Source organism: Mustela putorius, unplaced genomic scaffold, assembly GCF_011764305.1.
Source record: "Mustela putorius furo isolate JIRA1106 unplaced genomic scaffold, ASM1176430v1.1 tig00003853_pilon_pilon_pilon, whole genome shotgun sequence".
Classification (NCBI taxonomy): Eukaryota; Metazoa; Chordata; class Mammalia; order Carnivora; family Mustelidae; genus Mustela; species Mustela putorius.
Window position 1 is genome coordinate 50,074,952 of NW_025422005.1, and position 21,749 is coordinate 50,096,700.

The 21,749-nt window shown below is 37.8% G+C and overlaps 1 protein-coding gene across 8 annotated transcripts in view; it reads left to right on the forward strand.

The window, feature by feature from the left end:
* The window catches only part of PATJ (PATJ crumbs cell polarity complex component), a 371,435-nt gene that overhangs the window by 105,220 nt on the left and 244,466 nt on the right, over positions 1–21,749 (forward strand). For 7 of the 8 annotated variants that reach the window (XM_045064632.1, XM_045064627.1, XM_045064628.1 and 4 more), the window contains exons 19-22: positions 8–124; positions 2,043–2,438; positions 8,842–8,965; positions 14,372–14,546. In XM_045064632.1, the coding sequence (XP_044920567.1) occupies positions 8–124; positions 2,043–2,438; positions 8,842–8,965; positions 14,372–14,546 (812 nt within the window). The remainder of the gene's footprint in view (positions 1–7; positions 125–2,042; positions 2,439–8,841; positions 8,966–14,371; positions 14,547–21,749) is intronic. The other variant, XM_045064631.1, reaches the window with a different exon arrangement.

Consider the following 21,749-nt stretch of genomic DNA (forward strand, 5'->3'; position numbering starts at 1 on the left):
TTTTCAGGAAGATGATAAAGAGGAAGAAAGTCATTATATTTTACATTCAAACAACGAAGACAAGACTGAACTTTCGGAAACAATTCATGACATAAATTCATCTTTAATACTTGAAGCACCCAAGGTATTTAGTCAATCAATTTCGTATTTGAATGGTTTGCTGTGAGCTAGCATTTCTATAAAGAAGACAACAGCTTGTTCTCACTCTTGGCTAAAGAGATATAAATTAAATGATCCTCTTTTTTATTTTATTTTATTTTAATTTTTTAAAAATATTTTACTTATTTGCCAGTGAGAGAGGGAACACAAATAGGGGGGTTGGCAGAGAGAGAGTAAGGCCTCTAGCTGAGTAGGGAGCCCAACACGGGGCTCCATCCCAGGACCTTGGGACCATAACCTGAGCCTTAGGCAGATACTTAAGGACTGAGCCACCTGGCGTCCCGCCTTTTTTTTTTTTTTTTTTTTAAATGAACTGTTTTCCCTCTTGTATCTCAGTGGCTTCATAAATGACAAAGGCCAGATACAAGGCATTTTCAAAGCACAAACATACCTTATTTTATACTACAGATATACTCTTAAAATTTTGAGGCGAGAACACAATGTTTGAAAATAGGCATGCATTTAAAATGCTGTAGAAAACAGAGCTATACTAAAGGACTTCTTACCAAATACTTCCTACAGAAGAGTTATTTAGTCAAACCTTCCTTTCCACTTTAATATTAGGAAGTGTATTTTGAAGCTTTTCCTCTTTTATTCTAAATATGAATTGTGGCTATTTTGCTCTTTGAAGGTAGAGTATGGTATTGCCTTAACTGATAACAACCGTCTGGTGATAGTCTTTGCATAATTTATTGACAGTGCCTCAAGCTGATATTTATTTCTATACATTGTGGGTCTTTTTTTTTTTAGTTTAGACATTTTTTGTTAAAATTTCATAAGTGTATGACATCTTCAAATATAGAGTAAACACACCTGTAAAAAAATTAGCTGGCTTGCAATATTTGATAACACTATAATAATTTAAAGGTGGGAAGTAGTAGATTCATTCCATGAATTTGCATTTGGTAATATTTAGTGAATAGGGGTCTGTAGGAAATGTCATTGATCTCCCAAGAGGAATTGAGCCTCCTTGTGCTTAGCACTCTTCAGGATCCCCAGGGTTATGTTAGAGGCTCTGCAAATCCATACATTGCTCAGGCATTGCCTAGGAACTCAGCAAAATTTCTGCACATGTATGACTAGTTTTAGTTGTATGTACTTCTAAGTAGTGAAATATAAATTAATTAAAAAGCATACTATTTTCATTCCTTTTTGCCATATAATTTCAGTACAGTTGAAAAAACATATTTCTGGGGGTGCCTGGGTGGCTTGGTGGGTTAAGCCTCTGCCTTCGGCTCAGGTCATGGTCTCAGGGTCCTGGGATTAAGCCCCACATTGGGCTCTCTGCTTGGCGGGGAGCCTGCCTCTCTACCTACTTGTGATTTCTGTCAAATAAATAAATTAAATAAACATTTCAGGGCATATTATAAAATAGTCATACTTAAGGTAGTTGGGACATACGTCCCATATCTTTATAGATACTGCTTTTTGATAATTTCAGTAGCCATAATTCCATCTGAGTTTTACATAAGCTTGAAAGTCCTGACTTTTTAAATCTTTGCTTTCTTAGATATGATGCATTTCCGTACTTATGCACTACTTCTGTATAAGATGTATGAGCCAAATGTTCAGTGCAGCAGATTAACAAAATTCTATTTCTGATTGAGAATTTTCAGGTGGTTAATGTGTAACAGACCTTTTGGAATAGTCACTCACCTTGCCGAGGGCCGATTGCTGCCTCTTACTGTTTGTTGCTTTCTTTGCATTGAGGGTTGTGTGGGAGGGAGCACTTATTTCTCCTCCTTTGTAATGGAGAGCCATTCCAGGTAACTGTGCCTGGGCGAGGAATATAGTCACTGAGGTTCTGTCCGGGTTAACTTCCTAACGAATCCCCGTAGAGTGCCACTGCAAAAAAAGATAATTTTTGCCACTTTTATTTACAGGAATTTAGAGATGAACCCTATTATAAAGAAGAACTTGTAGATGAGCCATTCCTCAATTTGGGAAAGGCTTTTCAGTCCGAACAGAAAGAGATAGACCACAGCAAGGAGGCCTGGGAGATGCATGAATTTCTGATTCCTAGATTGCAGGAGATGGGGGAAGAAAGAGAGATGCTTGTTGATGACGAATATGAGCTATATCAAGATCACTTGCAGTCCGTGGACTTGTATCTCTCATCACACCTTCAAGAGGCTGCTCCTGTTCCCTCTGCGAAGGAACTTCACTTTGGCACTCAGTGGTTGCGTGACAGTGCACCACCTGAGCTTCAGGGAGCGAGATCCATGGTGAGTCTGTACTCCCCGGAGGCGCAGCAGTACGGCTACAGCACGGAAAACATGGTAAGGGATGAGAACGGCTCTTCCACTTCCCTCCTCCTTCCCCTGCCTCCCAACCCCTGTTCCAAAATTATGTAACTTTCAAAAGAACAAAATGCAATGGAAAATATAATTTTTGTAATTAATCATTTTTCCGAGGTGTACCACATAGTGTAATGCTGAACTAAGTATAAACTCATCTTTTCTGTATTACACAACTTCTGATAAGAGTCAGTAAGCTGCAGTTGCCTTTTATGGTGGTTTATAGGGGGTTTTGCCTTTTTTTTTTTTTTTTTTTTTAATGATGTGCTTCTCCAGATTATCCATTTCAAAGAAGAGTTCTTTTGCCATTTGTGATTTTTATTTTTATTCCCTCAGAGAGACAGGGCTCCATATTTCTCATATTGTGTATTATATTTATCAAGGAAAATCAAGGCAAAATTGACTCAAGATACATTGTTTATGTCTTGTTTATCCACACTGTTTTCTGTGTTATGTATGATACTAAATAGAAGGTCTCTGAACCCTTAAAAATTATCTTTATGTTTGTGTTATTGTCTATTTTCAACTTGGCATGAAAGCATTATATTTCAGTAGGTTTGTCCTTGCTATGGATCACCAATAAACTTTATTTTTATAAAATTAAAAATTAGGGTTAACTGGTCATCAATTGGACATTTTTATTAGGGACATTTTTAATGTTTTAGGTTTGTTTGTTCATTTTATGTCCCAGATTAACTTCCAGGGAAATGAAAAGAAAATTATTAGATAGAAGTGTTTTGTTTTGTTTTTTTTTTGTTTTGTTGAAAGGAAGAGAGAGGGTATAGGGACAGAGGGAGAAGGAGAGAGAGAGTTAAGCAGGCTCCTTGATCAGTGCAGAGCCCAACACGGGGCTTGATCTCACGACCTTGTGATTATGACCTGAACTGAAATCAAGAGTTGGACGCTTAACCAGCTGACTCACCTAGGAGCTCACTGACTCATGTAGGAGATCCTAGGGGTATATTTTTACAAGGTCATTTAGCAGTATGTTTAGATACAGTGCAGTACTCCCCACACTGAGATCAGCAACTTTCTTGCAGTGTTGTAGGGAGCATGCTTTACTTTGCTCTCTCAGAGGGCCCATAGAGCTAGTTTCTTTGCTCTCTCCTTCCTCAGACCTATCCTTCTTCCCCCCTTTTGCAAATGCTATGGGTTCTTCTATGCAAGGTGCTATACAAGCTGTGCTTAATGGAACGCAAGAGGATTAGTGGACTGTGGGTAATCTAACAGAGAACAGATGTTTTGTGATTATGTGAATAATGCCTGGATATGGACAGAGGTGACAGAGAATCACCTGGTGTGTTGGCCATTGACATTGGTGCTTTCTTTCCTTGCCAGTCCCGTTCCTGTATCTGTAAGTACTCGAACCCAAACAGAATATTCAGTTATACAGAGCAAATTCTAATCACAGATTAGTGAATATTCATAAATACTCTCTTGTTGTGCCTTTCATCTACAAAAAGAAAATTTTCTATTTACCCAAATATAAGACAAGCTGAAATAGAGGCCCATTTTAGTATATAAACTTTTAGGGTTCTAGACTAAATAGTCACAGGTACATTCACAGTATTTACTTTATAAATTTAAGCATTAACATTTTTTAAACTCCCAAATGTTAAATTTTTGGCCTATTCTCACATTTAATGACCATTGTTTTCAGTGCATATTTATGTCCATAAATACATTATCACTAGAAGCACCTTCCCGTCATTTAATACAGTTTTCAGAATATATCATCTTAATTTTCATCTAGGTTGTTTGAGATACAGTAATTTTTGAATCCATACTATCAGTCAGAATTTTATCCTCTCAAGTACTCATTTGCATAACAATAGGCTTAAAATTCCCTTTGTAAGTGCATAGTGATGATCTTCACTGTATAACCATTTACTCTGTTGTTTGTTAAAGTGCTATTTAAAAAGCTTGTTTCTAACAACATTCATTGCTCACAATTTGAAAGACATGCATCCTAATTACTAAATCTGTGTTAAATTTCCTAGCTTCCTTTTTATTTTCTATTTCTGATTCTGTGAGGTGACCTATAAACTCTCTAAAATGGCACTGATTAAACTTGTTTCTACCACAGTGGTGTCTGGGTGGCTAAGTCGGTTAAATGTGCATTGCTTGGTTTTGGCTCAGGTCATGATCTCAGGGTTGTGAAATTGAGTTCCACCTGGGGCTCCATGCTTGGGATTCTTTCTCTCTCCCTCTTCCTCTGCTCCCCTCCTCTCCAACTTATACACTCTCTCTTTAAAAAAATCACTTTCAGCCCTAATATGTCTTGTCTGCACAATATTTTATTTTCTTTAAATAATTATATCTTCTTGTTTTGGGCATTCTTTTCCTCCTTTCCTGAACTCCACAATGATGGCAGTGTAAAGGAGGAAAGTTTTTCCTCTACCCTTATTGGTTTTTTGGCTGGGGCCTTGGAAATGAAGCTGATGAAAGAGTAACAAAAGAAAAACAGTTTATTAACTAGTGTGGCATGCACTTACGCAGTAGAAACTCAGTAATGAGTAACTCAAAGTGGTGGTTAGAGCTTGGGCTTATATAGCTTCTTAACAAAGAATGATACATTTATTGAGAAGTGACAAAACAAAGGAAGAGGAGTTTAGGTTTTAGGGTCAGAGCTGCAGGAAGGTAATTATAAGGGGGAAATTGATGGAAGATAAGGGCTTTTTTTAGTTAGGTTTACTAGTATGTTCCTCTTGCTGCCATCTCTAGGCTGGAAAAAATCTAGATTCATCTTTGATGATTAACAGTCACGGGAATATAGCTTTTCTGTAGTGCTATTTCTCTTTTTTTTGCCCTCTCAGAAAATCTTTATGCCAGAGTAGCATATTTTTGATAGAGTGGTCTAATTCTCTATAACAGTTACACACATAAGATCAGGATGGACTTGAATCTTTATTTGCCCTCCTGTCAGAAGGGTACTCACAAGATGAACATTTATGATCTAATATTACAAGCCTTGGGTAGATTGTTAAAACATTTGAATACCTTACAAAATATGTAATTCTCAGTACTCCTTTAAAGAGTGCCTTCCAGAAGGGTTGAGTAACATTATCACTTCTGTCTTCATTATAATACCCATTTTCGGCTACAGATATATCTGTATTTGTAGAGTGCAAATACTACCCAACTACTTAGATTTACCTTTCTCTACTACTCTCTTATTCCATTTTAGTTGAAGGATAAAACCATCAAGACTTCTAGATCTGGTTCTTTACTTTTACTTGTAGTAAAATATACTTTGCAGTAGTCCCTTCTATCCCCGCACCCCACCCCCTATCTCTGGTTTCACTTCCACAATTTTAGTTACCTGCATTCAGCCGAGGTCTAGAAGCAGCCGTAGCCTAAATTTAATTTATAAATTAGCCGTAGCCTAATTTATAAATTAAACCACATGCCTGCATCATTCACCTCACTACATCTTACCACTTAGGCATTTTATAATCTCACTTCATCATCATAAAAAGAAGGGTGAGTACAGTATATTAAGATATTTTGAGAGCAAAAGAGACCACATTTATACCACTCTTACTACAATGTAATTGTTCTTATTATCAGTTATTGTGGTTAATCTCTTACTGTGCCTAATTTATAAATTAAACCTTATCATAGGTATGTCTATAGAGTTAAAAATAGTATATACAGGGTTTGGTTCTATCCTTGGTTTCAGGCATCCACTGGAAGTCTTGGGATATATCTCCCACAGATAAGGAGGGGCTACTGTACGTAAAATTTACCACTTTAACCATTTCTAGGCTTACAGTTCCAGTAGCATTAAATATGCTTGCATTATTATACAACCATTATCACCATCCATCTCCAGAACTTTTCCATTCTTCCCAGATTGAAAGTCTGTACCCATTAAACAGTAACTATCCATTCTCCCTTTCTCTCATCCCCTGGCAAACAACCATAGTCCTACTTTCTTTCTCTAAGAATTATGATGACTTTAGGTACCTCATTTAAGTGGAATCATAGAGTATTTGTCTTCTTGTGTGAGGCTTATTTCATTTAGCATGATGCCTTTCAGGTTCATCCACATTATAGCATGTTTTGCGATTTTCTCCCTTTATAAGGCTGAATAATATTCCACTGTATGTGTGTGTGTATGTATGTATGTATATTCCAGTCTGTTTAACCATTTATCAGTGGAACATCTGGATTATTTCTACCTCTGGCTACTGTGAATAATACTGCTGCAAGCACTGGTGTAAAGTATCTGTTCAAACGATTATTTTTAAAATATTTTGGTGTATATACCCAAAAGTTAAATTGCTAGATCCATATGGCAAGTCTCTTTAATTTTGAGGGGGAACCACTGTCCTATTTCCACAATAGTTGAACCATTTTATATTCCCACCCATAGTGCACAGATTGTCTAATTTTTCCACGTGCCTGCCGATACCTGTTTTCTTTCTTTCTTTTTTAAAATATTTTATTTATTTATTTGAGAAAGAGATCACAAGTAGGCAGAGAGGCAGGTGGGGGTGTGGGGGGAAGCAGGCTCCCCGCTGAGCAGCGAGCCCAGTGTGGGGCTTGATCCCAGGACTCCGAGATCATGACCTGAGCCTAAGGCAGAGGCTTTAACCCACTGAGCCACCCCGGTGCCCCAATACCTGTTTTCTGTTTTTGTTTTTTTTTTTTAAGGTGCAAAGTAGTATATCTTACTGTGGTTTTGATAAACATTTTTCTAATTACTATTATTAGGAAAAGTTGAGCAATTTTGCATATGCTCATTGGCTACCTTCATATATTCTCTGGAGGGGTGTCTAAATTTTTTGCCACTTTTCAAAAGATCTGACTCTTGCCTAAGGGTTAGTTACCTAAGACTGATTATATGTTCTTATTTTCTTCTTTATTTAGAAAAACTCATTTTCCTAAGGGGTTAACTCTCTATATTGAATTTCAGATTCAGATATTAATTCTCTTATTCCTGTTACAAAATTGCCATTAACATTTTTTTTAAAGATTTTATTTATTTTATTTGACAGAGAGAGAGATCACAAGTAGGCAGAGAGTCAGGCAGAGAGAGAAGGGGAAGCAGCCTCCCTGCTGAGCAGAGAGCCCGATGCGGGGATTGATCCTAGGACACTGAGATCATGACCTGAGCCGAAGGCAGTGGCTTAATCCACCGAGCCACCCAGGCGCCCCATCCATTAACATTTTTTAAGTCCAAAATTTGCTGTAAAATGTCTTCTAAGTACTCAGTGCCTATCATCTCCTCCTTAATTGCCTCTCTAAGAAATTCTTCTTGCTTCTTTTATTCTATAGACAGCTAGGTTGTTGTAGCTACTTTCTCACCCCAATTTAATATTTGAGTAGAATTCTGTGTTCTGTAAGCTCCATTGGATATCTGATAGAGTTCTGTACTTAGCTATATTCATAATCTGAATGGAAAAAGTTAGCAGTATTTGGTACATCAATTTATGAGACATTCTTCTCTAACCATTGAAGTCTGACCAGTATAACCTTAATGTACACAATGGACCATGTAAAAGATGTCATTCACCTTTTTAGTTTTAAATGACTTAAATTTCCAACAATAGAGAATAAGTGTTACTCACCTTAATTGAGGTATGTCCCTCTGGTGGCCCTGATGGTATCATTTCATTTTATGCCTATAAAAGTTTGTAAGATACAATAATAGGGGTGCCTGGGTGGATCAGTTGGTTAAGTATCTCCCTTCAGCTCAGGTCATGATCCTAGGATCGTGGGATCGAGCCTCTGCTTCTCCCTCTCCTTGCTCCCTGCTCATGCTCTCTCTCTCTCTCTCAAATAAATAAGTAAGATATTTTAAAAATATATTATAATAAAATATATTAGTGAAGATTGTATGTTCTGGAAGATTATAACTTTTGGAAACCAGAGAAGATATGTATCAAAGGAAAACAAGCAGAAAGCTCAAAAATCATGGACTGTGCTTTATTTTAGGTTTGGGTAATTTGGTTTTCGCCAGGCAGATAAAAGTGATAGAGAGGGCGAAGCAAGAGCTTAGAGTTATGAAAATCCCCCACCAAGTTGTTTTGAGATCATTGGTGAAGCTTTTGAGGTTGTGATCCAACATGACCCATGAGTTAGTTGTATGTTAGCCATTGACCATTCTTGGTTGGATAGATCTTTATTCTTATACCTTTCTGATCATTTACTTAAATCCACTCATTAATGTTTATGAAACATTAATAAGTATTTTTGTTGTTGTTGCTAAAGAAAAATCCAGGGTAAAAAAAAAAAGAAATATATTGTATTAACCTGTTACTTTGCAGATACATTTGTAGGGCCAGTTTTCTGCTATCATGGTTACATGGTTTGAACAACATTACAATGTTCCTTACTTTATCAAACAGTACTAATGCATTTCTTTCTTCCTCTCAAGATGAAAGAAAATTTTGGCATCAGTTCCCTACCCTCCATACCCTCATCTGAAGGAAACAGTCAACAAGGCAGATTTGATGATCTGGAAAATCTTAATTCATTAACAAAAAGCAGTCTGGATTTAGGTTTGTGGTTTTTGTTTCTCATAAACACAAATTGCATTATTCTGCAATCTCTCAGTTTTGTTTTTATGTACGATAACTCTTACTGTCATATTTTCACTCATTATGATGCAAATTTAAATCTGTTTATTAATCTACTGAAAGAAGATTTAGAAGTTTATTAATCTATCTGAAAGAATAAACATGGCTCTTACGTCAATGGAGAAGTTTCAGATTCTGTTTTCTGTGAGGGCTGTATTTTCAATAGTTGATTTTGCTTTTTATGAGCTGTATGGATTAAAACTAAAACTAGTACCTCATGTGCTAATCTGAAATAAGTCTCTACTAATATGTATTAAAAACCTCTGATGCTATTAAGTGATACTGTTAGCTCAATGAATGGGGTTGTTAAATATTAATAAAGAGAGGCATATTTTAAACATTTATGAAACATTTTTATAGCCATATAGCCATATATTATGGTCAGTTTTGGTGCATTAATAACTTAGTTTCCATTAAAGAATCCTAAAAGTATAGTGCCTCTCCTTGCCTACCCCCAATATTGATTCTTATGCAGTTTTGAAAACTTGACTTTGAAACATAATTTTTCTTCATCCAACACTAAAATATCAAAGGCTGTTATATTATTAAGATCCCTAGGTGAGACAGTTAAGTTCTTTCACAGCACTGGGATTTATAGAGCCATTGTTCAGGATTTATGCTGTCCTTCGTGTGTTATGAGTCTGTTTATAGGAAGTCTTTCTCTTTGGGCAGTTCTTAGTTGTATAGTAATGCATTGTAGAGCCAGAGTGCACTATAGAAGGTGATATAATGATTTCTGTGAATTCAGCATTCTGTTGAATTGTGAAAAATGGAATCCTTAGTGTTAAAGATTGAAACCATCAGTCGGTGGCTCAGTTGGTTAAGTGTCTGGCTCATGATTTCAGCTCAGGTCGTGATTTCAGGGTCGTGAGGTCAAGCCTAGTGTTGGGCTCCTTTCTGAGTGTGTAGCCTGCTTCAGATTCTTTCCCCCTGCCTGCCTCTCCTTACTCACTCTTGCTTGCTTTCTCAGAAAAAAAAAAAAAAAAAAAAAAAAGATTGGAGTCATCTATGAGATGATAACAGTTGTCAATTCCCTGTGAGTCAAAACACAGCATAGGTAGTTAGTTTTGAATATATAAGATTAGATTTTATCCAGAGTTTATCCAGTTTTTTATGACACATAACTAATCGTGACTCAGATAAAAATGGGACTTTTTCTCCCACAAGTGTCCCATTTTACTGTTTTTAAAAATTTACCACATTTCTGTTGTCCTCTAAGTACATGGAGAAGATTCATGGCACAAATGAAGCAATAACTGAATTAATAGGCCATATCTGTTCATTGTCATTGATACTTGATAGCAATGTCATTACTATTTTGGACAAAGTAACTCTTTGCTGAGGAGAGCTTCCCTGGGCATGGTAGAATGTTCAGCAGCTTTCCTGCCTTCTAACCCTAATGCCAGTGGTAATCATTCTGAGTCATGATCAAAATCAAGTGTCTCCAGACATTGCCAAATGTCCCCTGGGGGCCACAATTGCTCCTGGTTGAAAATCATTCACTGCTTTGTGCTGTTAGGATTAAAAGGATAGACTGGCTAATAGGGGTGAGTATGTGTGGGGAGGAGCAGCAGAGCTGGGAAGAACACAGGAAAATAGTCCCTCTTGAACTCTGCTCTGTGTGTTATTTAAGTGACCTTAAAGTTCCTTCCTCTGACTTCTGCTGCCTAGATAAGTTTCTTAGGGCTGCTCTACCAGATTGGTACCAACTTGGTAGCTTAAAACAACAAATTAATTCTCTCACTGTTCTCAAGGCCTGAAGTCCTAAATCAAGATGCTGTGCTGTCTCTGAAGGCCTGAGGGAAATTTTGCTTTTTCCTGCTTCTGGTGGCTCTACCTTTTTCTTGGCTCATGGCTGCTTCACTGTGATGTCTGCCTCTGTCTTCACACTGTTGTCCTCTCTTATCCCTGTGTCTTCTCTTCTTTGCCTCTTATAAGGACATCTGTCATTGGATTTCGGGCCCACTTGGGTAGCCCAGAATGGTCTCATCTTACAATAATTAATTATACCCACAAAGACGTTTTTTTAATCAAAGGAAGGTCCCATTCATCAGTTTCGTGGTTGGGTCTGTCTTTTAGAGAGGTCCCCAGTCTGCCCACTACACTGCCTTAACCTAATACTTTGCAAGGCCCTGGGAGTTGATTTTTTTTGTTAGAGATTATAGTTTGGGGAGTGAAGTTAGACTTGTATGTGTTAGATCTGTCCTCACCAGAAAAGCATTCGTAACTACATGCTGTTAAGGAAATTTTTTGAAAGTTAGACTTGTATGTGTTAGATCTGTCCTCACCAGAAAAGCATTCGTAACTACATGCTGTTAAGGAAATTTTTTGAAAGCCTACTGCACAGCAAACTTCTGACAGTTTGAATTAATGCTAACTGTAGGTAGGCTGAGAAATTATTAATACAGAGCTGACACGGATTTCAGCGGCTTCCATACTGACTTCATTCTACTCAAGATTTGATTTTGCTTTTGAGATCCTGTCCGGCAAACGGCTGACTCTTTCAGTCCTGGGTCCCTCTGCGTCACCAGGCAATCCCGCAGGCTTCTCCAAGCCTCACCTATAAAATGAAAGATTTGGGCTAAGTGTTCTCTAAGCCCTCTGTCAAATCTGTGACTCTTTGACCACTTTATTAGTAACAGGCGATGTTCAATTTATCTTTGAACAATTAAATTTCTTTTTCTGAACAATTAATTAGAAAATTATTTCTGAGAACCTTATGTGTAAAGGGCTGTTGTTGAGCCTATACTTAAGCCAACATTTTGTAGCCTTGAAGAGCCTCTACCCTTCATGAGCTGTGAAACTGAACCTATAAATTAGCATAATTCATAAGGTGAAGCACATATGATAAATTCCCAATCAGTAATACACTTAGTGTTATAAGTTTTAGATTTCAGACAGAAAATAGTTCTGTTTCCTGACGTTTGACTGCCCCTACCTGGGTGGTACCTCCAGGGAAACCTGGGCGAGTCCGTCATTGCACCCAAGAGTCACACACACTTATGCATTTGCATCCCCAGCTCTTGCTATAAACTGGGCTTCTGGAAAGCAAGGCAATCTGATTGTGTTACTGTAGCAGGTGCTCAGGAAATATTTGTTGAATGAGAAAGTGAAATGCCACTTACCTGTGGTTATTCAGCAGCATTGCAACTCGCAGCCCTCCCTCCCTCCTGCAGTGGCCTCGGTACACATAACCCACCCTCCCCTCTGCTCGGATTCTTCTTGCCTTTATTTTGTTGACCATTCTGTTCTTGTACCTCACCAAGTGTAAACCTTTGGAAAATTTCCCCCATTCCTCTTCTATAAACATTAACCTCCATTTGTCCAGGAACTTTTTTTTTTTTTTAAGCTCCTTTGTTTTTTTAACCTTTGTGCACCCATATGGCCCTTGCCCAAAACCTGCATAGGCCCTCGAGGACTCGATTTGTTCTATGGGCTCTGGGTACCATGGTGTACTGGGTGAGCAGCTCTGTAAAGAGTGAGTGTGTCAGATACCATGACAGATGAGAAATGTATGTCTGAGACCAAGCACCCAGGGTCCGTGGAGGAGGAGGGGGGCAAAGGGCACAAGCAGGCATTGTGCGGAACAGGTAATGAAAAGCTTTAAACAGACTGAGGCAACCTATGAAACCCAGAGGCATAATTGAACAGGCCACTTTTACCAACATAGGTGGATGGGAAAGCACTCTGCAGACAGAGCCTGTTCCCTCTTCCTAACACTGGTGTTGGCCTTCCAGCCAGAGTCTGGTCCCACCCCGGTTTCTCCTCAGTGGGGAGGAGGCAGGCTTAGGCAAAGCTAGAACTCTGAAGCCATGATATGAATTAGAGTGACTCGGAGGAATGTAGGCACCTGTGGACAAGAGGGAAGGGTACACAGGGATGAGGCACGGGCCCCTGAGACTTCCTATAGTCGTACCCCCTGAGCATTACAATTACTTACATCCTCTCTTCGGGTTCTGTTGCATTACCAACTGATTAGATCCTGATTCCAGATTTTCTAGACAAGATAAAAAGTGGTAGTACTGAGTTTACTGAAAGTTTGTTCCTGACTTAGAAATGGGAAGAGTTTAGGTCATACTTATAGGAAAAATTTTAGGATAATTTCTCTTTATTATTATTATTTTTAAGATTTTATTTATGTATTTGACAGAAACACAGTGAGAGAGGGAACACAGGCAGGGGGAGTAGGAGAGGGTGAGGCAGGCTTCCCACCGAGCAGGTATTGTAGGGCTCAATACCAGGAACCTGGGATCAGGACCTGAGCTGAAGGCAGACACCTAACGACTGAGCCACCCAGGCACCCCAATTTCTCTCTCTCTTAGAAATCATTTCTGATTTTCTAAAAAAGCCAGAACTCCAAAAAATCTTACAAATGTGTGGATTTAAGGAAGGCATTTGATCGCAGTTCATTATATTTGTCTACTATGCTGAAGAAAGATTGGCGGAGAATTTCTGATCAGTTACTGGGGTGTATTCTAAGGGTGATTAATGGACCTATGCCAGCGCAGGCACAGGTCTCTATTATATGTCATAGGACTCTGTGCACCACTCTGCCCTAGTCTTTTTTTCAGTAAATGGGGAAATGACACAGTAAATGGGGAAATGTCACATCAGGTAAATTTGCACATGCCACTTGGCAAAATTCCTTAGCCTGAGTTTCTTTGTGTATAAAATATGGTTGCTAGTATCTTTTCCCTCTAACTCATAGTTTGGTATGAGAATCAAATGAGGTAAACAAATGTAAATGAATTCTGAAATTTGTAAACACAGCCCCATTAAAAATGTGTTTTCTTAACATTATAAGCTCTGGGTGATGTATAGAATTGTCAGATCACTGTATTATACATCTGAACGTAATGTAACACTGTGTGTTAATATGCTGAAATTAAAATTAAAAAAAAATTAAGTGTTTTTATTTGGTTATTTGTTATTCTGTGGAATTATTTTTTTTAAATAAGTGAAATGTTGTAGGAGTGCCTGCAGTTAGGTTGATATGGAAAAATGTGTAGTGAGATTAGAGTACAGCCATTAAGGGGGTTCTTTTGATAAAATATTTCTATTGCTAAAATGTCAGTTTTTCCATGAGGCCATATGTAAAATTCTAACTCTCTTCCACTGAGCAGTCCCTCGCCCCCTTCCTTGCTTCATTTTTTACCATACTACTTGTCATCATCTGACATATTAAACATTTTATTTATCTAGTTTAATATAAATGAGAGTTCTGGCTGGAAGGTTCTGCCCGTAGTAGATGCGCGTAACTATTTCTTGAAGGAATGAAGGATGAAAAATAGCATCCTGTATTCACTACTGCCTGGGTTTGCTCTTTAGGCATGATGATTCCAAATGATGTCCCGGGTCCTGGCTTGCTTGTTGAACTCCCAGATGTGGCTCAAAGAAGGGAGCAAGAAGATTTGTCTTTATACCAACTACCCAGGACCCGGGTTGTGTCCAAGGCCTCGGCATACACAGCACCATCGTCTTCCAGATATACCGCTGATGCATGGTATGTTATCATTTATCTTTGTTTTCACATGATAGTTTTCTTTTTGCTCTTATTTAAAAAAAAAAAAGCATGATGAGGATGGAACATTTGAAAAATACAGAACATATGAATAAAATTGAACATTAGACAATTATTATGGAATATCATATACTTAACATCGAAGCATTTAAACAAGTTTGTATTCTTACAGTTGTGTGAAAAACGGATTACACAGAATATTTGCTTAGAAAATAAGAGTTTAATTAAGAGTTTATTTTAACAATGTAAGCAAGACATATAGACAAATTAAGGATGGAATGGATTCGAGAGAGAGAGAGTTTGGTGGAATTGGTGACTGATAACATGTCAGGGCAAGAGGACATAGTTGAGGATGACTTGTGTTTCTGGACCAGGACAATAAATGCATTGTGGCACCATTAATTCTTTCATAGGAGCAAAGGAGGCACCTTAAGTGTCCATTGATAAATGAATGGATAAAGAAGATGTTGGGACACCTTGGTGGTTAGTCAGTTAAACGTCTGCCTTCAGTTCAGATCGTGATCTCAGGGATCTGGGATTAAGCCCCATGTCAGACGCTCTGCTCAGCAGGGAGCTTTGCTTCTTTTCATTCTGTGTTCTTTCTCGCTTGCTTGTTCTTAAATAAGCAAAATTAAAAAAAAAAAGTATATATGCAATGGAATCTTACTCAGTGATAAAAAAGAATGAAATATTGCCATTCTCAACAGCATAGATAGACATAGAGAGTATTACGCTAAATGAGATAGTTCGGACAGTGAAAGACAAATACCATATGATTTCACTTACATGTGGAATCTAAAAAACAAAATACACGAATAGATGAACAAACAGAAATTGTTTCAAACAGAACAAACTGGTAGATGCCAGCAGGGAGGGGGAAGAAAGATGGGCAAAATGGGTGAAGGGGATTAAGAGGCAGAAACTTCCAGTTATAAAATAAGTCATAGGGATAAGTACAACCTAAGGAATATAGTTAATAATATGATAATTTTTAGGGTGACAGATGGTAGCTACATTTTTCTCAGTGAGCTTTTCGCAATGTATAGAACTGCAGAATCACTATGTTGTACACTTGAAACAAATGTAACATCATCTGTTGTACTCAGATTTTTAAAAAAGTTTATAGAAGCGTGAACAGGTTAGAAGGGAAAATGAATTTAGTTTGAGACATGTTGTGGGTTAAGTGGAATCAATTAGATGTGTGATTCTGGGGATTAATGTTGAGATCTATCCTGATGTGGATAATTGGGAGCAAGATCAAGTGTAGGTGAAACTGCCAGATTTGAGTAGTCATCCAGGGCAAGCTCAGATAATAAAAAGAGCCAAGGGCCACAACTGCGGTCCTGCAAAGCAGCAGTATGGCAGGTATGAAGAGAGGAAGAAAGTAGTGATGTGGAATGAACAAAACACTGGAAGCAATAGATGAACCTAGAGATAGGCATAGAAACTGAGGTAGAGGATATTTTGTTTTTTAAGATTTACTTATTTTAAAGAGAGAAAGTGTGTGCTGGCAAGAAGGGGCAGAGGGAGAGAAAGAGAAAAAGTCCTCAAGCAGACTCCCTGATGAGTGCTGATCCCATTGTGGGGCTCCATCCCACAGCCCTGAGATCATGACCTAGGCTGAAATCAGGAGTCAGATGCTCTAACCAGCTGAGCCACCTGGGCTCCCCCGTGGAGGAGAACATTTTAACAGAAGGTCATCATAGACCCTCATGATGTGCTTCAGAGAGATCAGAGTGGATAAAACAGAAATGTTTGGTCGGGGTTTAGCCACATGGATGCCCTTGGTAAGCACAGAACAGTTTTAGTGAAGTAGAATTAGAGAATAGTGTGTTGAGAATTGAACAGATCTGAAGTTGGGCACGGTTATTCCAGGAAGACTAGCATTTTCATAATCCTGGCCATGAAAAGAGACAGATATAATGCATGTTACTACGTAGCTAGAGGGTATTACTAGATTGAGGTAAGGAGGAGTTATACATATAGAACTACATATGTATCGTGTGTGTGTGTGTGAGTGTGTGTGTGTGTGTGTCTGTGTGTGTGTGTGTTTCTTTGTGTCTTTCTGGGAAAGATCCAGGAAGGAATATGTCAGTGCTAGAAAGGGGTGATTAAACATGGTCCCTAGTGAGGGTTAAGGGAGAGAAGGACATTGCACACCTAGAGAGATAGAGCTTTGGTGGTTTGATGGGAGGAAGTTTACCTCCTCCACAGAGAGAGGTGCCAGGAATGAAAAGGAAAGTACAAATAGAAGTGCTATTTGTGTCCGTGGGCAGGAACCCCAAGAGATTTTTATTTATTTATTTATTTTTAAGATTTTATTTATTTATTTGACAGACAGAGATCACAAGAAGGCAGAGAGGCAGGCAGAGAGAGAGAGAGGAAGGGAAACAGGCTCCCTGCTGAGCAGAGAGCCCGATGCGGGGCTCCATCCCAGGACCCTGAGACCATGACCTGAGCCAAAGGCAGAGGCTTAACCCACTGAGCCACCCAGATGTTCCAAGAGATTTTTTATTTTATATTTTTTGTCATTTAGGTAAAGGTTATCTTAAAACAATGATGAGATAGAAGTAATGTGGGATTAAAAGGAGAGGTATCAGAGTAGGGATTCACTTTTGAAACAAGGGTAGGGCGTAATGGCTTAGTGTAGGGAAGGAAGTTTAGAAAAATCTTGCCCCTCCCTTTTTTCCAACTACCCAGAGCAAGACAATGAGCATCACTCACTGACTTGAGCGGCATTTGTGGCAGAGAATCAAAAGCTGTAGAGAGAACAGAAGAGGTTGGGAGAACATTTGGTGAAGAGGTCAGGGTATTGAGTTGTTTCTTGACCATTCAAGGAGATTCCATGGATTGTGATGGGTAGTTTGGCTGGAGGGTCTTGAGGGATGGGTATGGCAATACAAGGAGAAACTAAAGCAGCAGGGAAGGGAATTGGAGACATTGTCTAAGCATAACAGGGATGAGAGATAGGATAGATTTATTGACTTCATGTTTCTATTAAGACTTTAGTCCAAGAATGGTTTTATGTTGATACATGAAGCATCTTAGAATAATAGTGTTTCTCGGTTCAGCAACTTCGTGACCTTTGCCTATAGTTGTAGACAGAAACTTTCTATCACAAAAAGTTGGTCTCTGGGTTTCAGCATAGCTCCTCTCTGAGTGGAAGGGAATGACTCAGATCAGCTCAACTACTTGGAGGAATCCAGTGTCTTTTAATTCAGCAGAACTGGACCAGTGTGTCAAGGGGGAGGCGCTGACAGGTCCTGTGTCCTGGTGTAAGTGATGGCACCAGCTCCGGGGGACACGCATAGCCTTAAATAGGCAGTGGGTTTGTTCTTTAGGAGAAATGCCTGGAGATGGCAGTACTGGAAGGCTTACGAATATAATTTTATGACTTTTTAAAAATTAAAAAATTTTTAAAGTAATCTCCACACCTAGTGTGGGTCTTGAACTCATAGTCCCCAAACCAAGAGTCATATGCTCCACCAACTGAGCCAGTCAGGTAGGTGCCCCTACTTTTATGACTTTTTATCTGGTCAAATTACTTTCCAAATGAAACATCTTTATTTTTTAAAGTTCCCTTGGGCTTGGTGTTAATAATTAAATCTGGTCAAAGAATTCAGAAATGGGACTACTTCTTTAAATGTGTAGAACTGTGACTGCAGAATTGGACAATATCTAAACAAATTTCTAAGACCACCCCTCCTTTCTTATGCAGAAGACCAAATGGTACATCCATTGTGTCTTACTCAATTCTTCCAGCTTCCGAGAGGGAGGAGGTACTTGACTCCTATCCTATTGGTACTTTTTCTCTTAATGTAACTGTGGCAGGCTGATTTCTTACGCAGGCACAGGCATACAAGAGGTTTGAACTAACTTTTGAGAGGGATCCGTCTTGCAGTTGAATGTTGTTTTTTGGGCTTGTTGTCATAGATTCAGGGGATATTGAAATTTCAGCAGGTTCTAGAAGAGTTCCTGTGAGTCTTATTTCCCCTTTCCGTCTTTCAAGATGTGCCCCATGGAGTTAGGTTCATTGGAGAATATTTATTCTCTGGACTTTCCCGAGTAAGCATAGATTCTTTCAGAAGACAGTCTTTCAGATCATGGTATCCTGAAGGGCTGAATGATATTTTAGACTTTCTGCTTTGCATTCATTTTTGTGTAGGACCCAGCAAAGTTGTTTAATGCGCACTGTACTTCTGCATCACGCTAACACCAACTTCTTTGGAGGCCTGTTTTTTGGTTTGTTTTTAATATTCAGTTTAAAGGGACAATGCAGCGGATAATGTGTCTTACTATGGATCAGAATATTTATTCCATTTATTAACTAAAAACAAAACAAAAACAGTTCACCTATTTCTCGAATTTGACCCCCTGCCTCTTGGAACCACCAGTGTTTTCTCCATATCTATGAGCTTGGTTTTTTGGTTACTATTTGTCTTAGATTCCACATGTAAGAGAGATCATGTGGTATTTGTCTTTCTCTGTCTGATTTTTTTCACATAGCATAATACCCTCAAGTTCCATCTGTGTTGTCTCAAATGGCAAGATTTCATTGTTTTTATGGGCTGTGTGTGATAATAATATCGCGTGTGTGTGTACACCATGATTTCTTTATTCATCTATCAATGGATTGTTTCATTATCTTGACTGTCATAAATAATGCTGCAGTGAACATGGGGGTGCAGATATCTTGTATATTAGTGTTTTCTTTTCTTTTTTTTTTTTCAGTTAAATACCCAGAAGTGATATTGCTGAATCATACAGTAATTGTATTTTAAAATTTTTGAAGAACCTCTATACTTTTTTCCAGTTTTCCTTTCCATTAACATTGTACAAGAGTTCCCTTTTCTCCATACCTTCGCCAACCAATATTTGTTCTTTCTTGTTTTTTGTTTTGTTTTGTTTTTGATAGTAGCCATTGTAACCGTGGGAAGCGATACCTCATTATGATTTTGATTTGCTCTTATGCACTTCTCTGCCGATTCATGATATTAAGCATATTTTCATGTACCTGTTGGTCATCTGTATGTCTTCTTTGAAAAAAATGTCTATTCAGACAAACCATGAGAGACTCTGGACTCTGAGGATTACAGAAGGGAGGGGGGTGAGGGGATGTGGTGACTGGGTGGTGGGTATGAAGGAAGGCACGTGATGTGATGAGCACTGGGTGTTACACACAACTAATGAATCGTAGAACACTACATCAAAAACTACTGATGTACTGTATGTTGACTAACGGAACATAATAATAACTTAAAAAAAGAAAAAATGTCTACTCAGATCTCCTGCCCAGTTTTTAATTGGATTGTTTGTTTTTTGGTATTGAGTTTTATTAATTCTTTGTATATTGTGGATTTTAGTCCCTTATCAGATAGATGATTTGCAGTTATTTTATCCTATTCAGTAGGTTGGCATTCCATTTTGTATATGGCTTTCTTTACTGTGCAGAAGAAGCTGTTTAGTTGGTGTAGTCCCATTTGTTGACTTTTGCTTTTGTGGCCTTTGTTTCTGGTGTAGGATTAAAAAAATAATTACTAAGACCTATGTCAAGGAGTTCACCACCTATGCTTTCTTTTAGGAATTTTATGTTTTCAGGTTTTAGATTCAAGTCTTTCATCCATTTTGAATTAATTTTTGTGTATGCTGTAAGATAGTGGTGCAATTTCATTTTTTTGTATGTGGCTGTCCAGTTTTCCTTATACCGTTTATCAAAGATACCATCCTTTCCCCACCTTTGTTGTAAATTAATGAGTGATCTATGTTTGGGTTTATTTCTGGGCTCTCTATTCCATTGATCTGTGTGTCTCTATTTTGCCAATGCCATACTGTCTTAATTACTATAGCTTTGTAATACAGTTTGAAATCTGGAAGTATGTTTCCTCCAGCTTTGTTCTTTCTCAAGATTGCTTTGGTTCTTCTGGATCTTTGTAGTTTCATACAAATATTTGTTCTGTTTATGTGAAAAATATCATTGAAAGAGTTGCATGAATCTGTATATTACTTAGGGTAATACAGATATTTTTATGGTAATAATTTTTCCAGTCCATGAGCATGGAATAGCTTTCCATTTGTTCTTTCATTAATATCCTGTCGTTTTCAACATGCAAATCTTTCATCTTCTTGGTTATTTTTAGTTATCTTATTCTTTTTGAAGGAATTGTAAATGGGATTGTTTTTTCTTAATTTCTCTTTTTGATACTTGGTATCGGCATAAAAACACAACAGATATTTGCATGTTGATTTTGTATACTACTTTGCTGAATTTGTTTATTCTAATAGTTTTTTCTGTGTAATAAATATCATGTCTTCTATATGTAATAAATATCATATATCTAATAAATATCTGCAAATAGTGAGTTTTACTTCCTTTCCAATTTGGATGCCTTTAGTTTCTTTTTCTGGTTTAATTGCTCTGGCTAGGATTTCCAGTACTCTGTTGAATAAAAATATTAAGAGTGGACATCCTTGTCTTATTCTTGATCTTAAAGGAAAAGTGTTCATCTTTTCACTGTTGAGTCTGAGCTTAGCTATGGGCTTGTCATATATGGCATTTATTATGTTGCAGTACATTCCCTCTATACCTGCTTTGTTTAGAGTTTTTATTATAAATATATGTTGAATTTTGTCAAATGCTTTTATCCACATCTACTGAGGTGATCTTTTGACTTTTATCCTTCATTTTGTTAACATGGTGTATCACATCGATTTGTGAAATGGTCAACCATACTTGTTTTCCTGGAATCGGTCTCACTGGATCATGGTGTATGATCCTTTCAATGTATTATTGAATTTGGTTTGCTAATATTTTGTTGAGGATTTTTGCATCTGTGTTCATTGGGGTCTTGGTCTATAATTTTCTTTTTTTGTGGTGTTTTTGTCTGGTTTTGGTATCAAGGTGATGCTATTCTCATAAAATATGTTTTGAAGAATTCACCTCCTTCTATTTTTTGGATGATTTTGAGAAGAATTGGTATTAAATTGTCTTTGACTATTTGGCAGAATTCACCAGTAAAGCCATCTAGTTCTGGACTTTTATTTATTGGGAGGTTTTCAATTACTGATTCAGTCTCCTTGCTAGTAGTTGGTCTATTCAGATTTTCTAGTTTACCTGATTCAGTCTTGAAAGATTTTATGTTTCTAGTAATTTATCTGTTTCTTCTAAGCCGTTCAATTTGTTGGCAT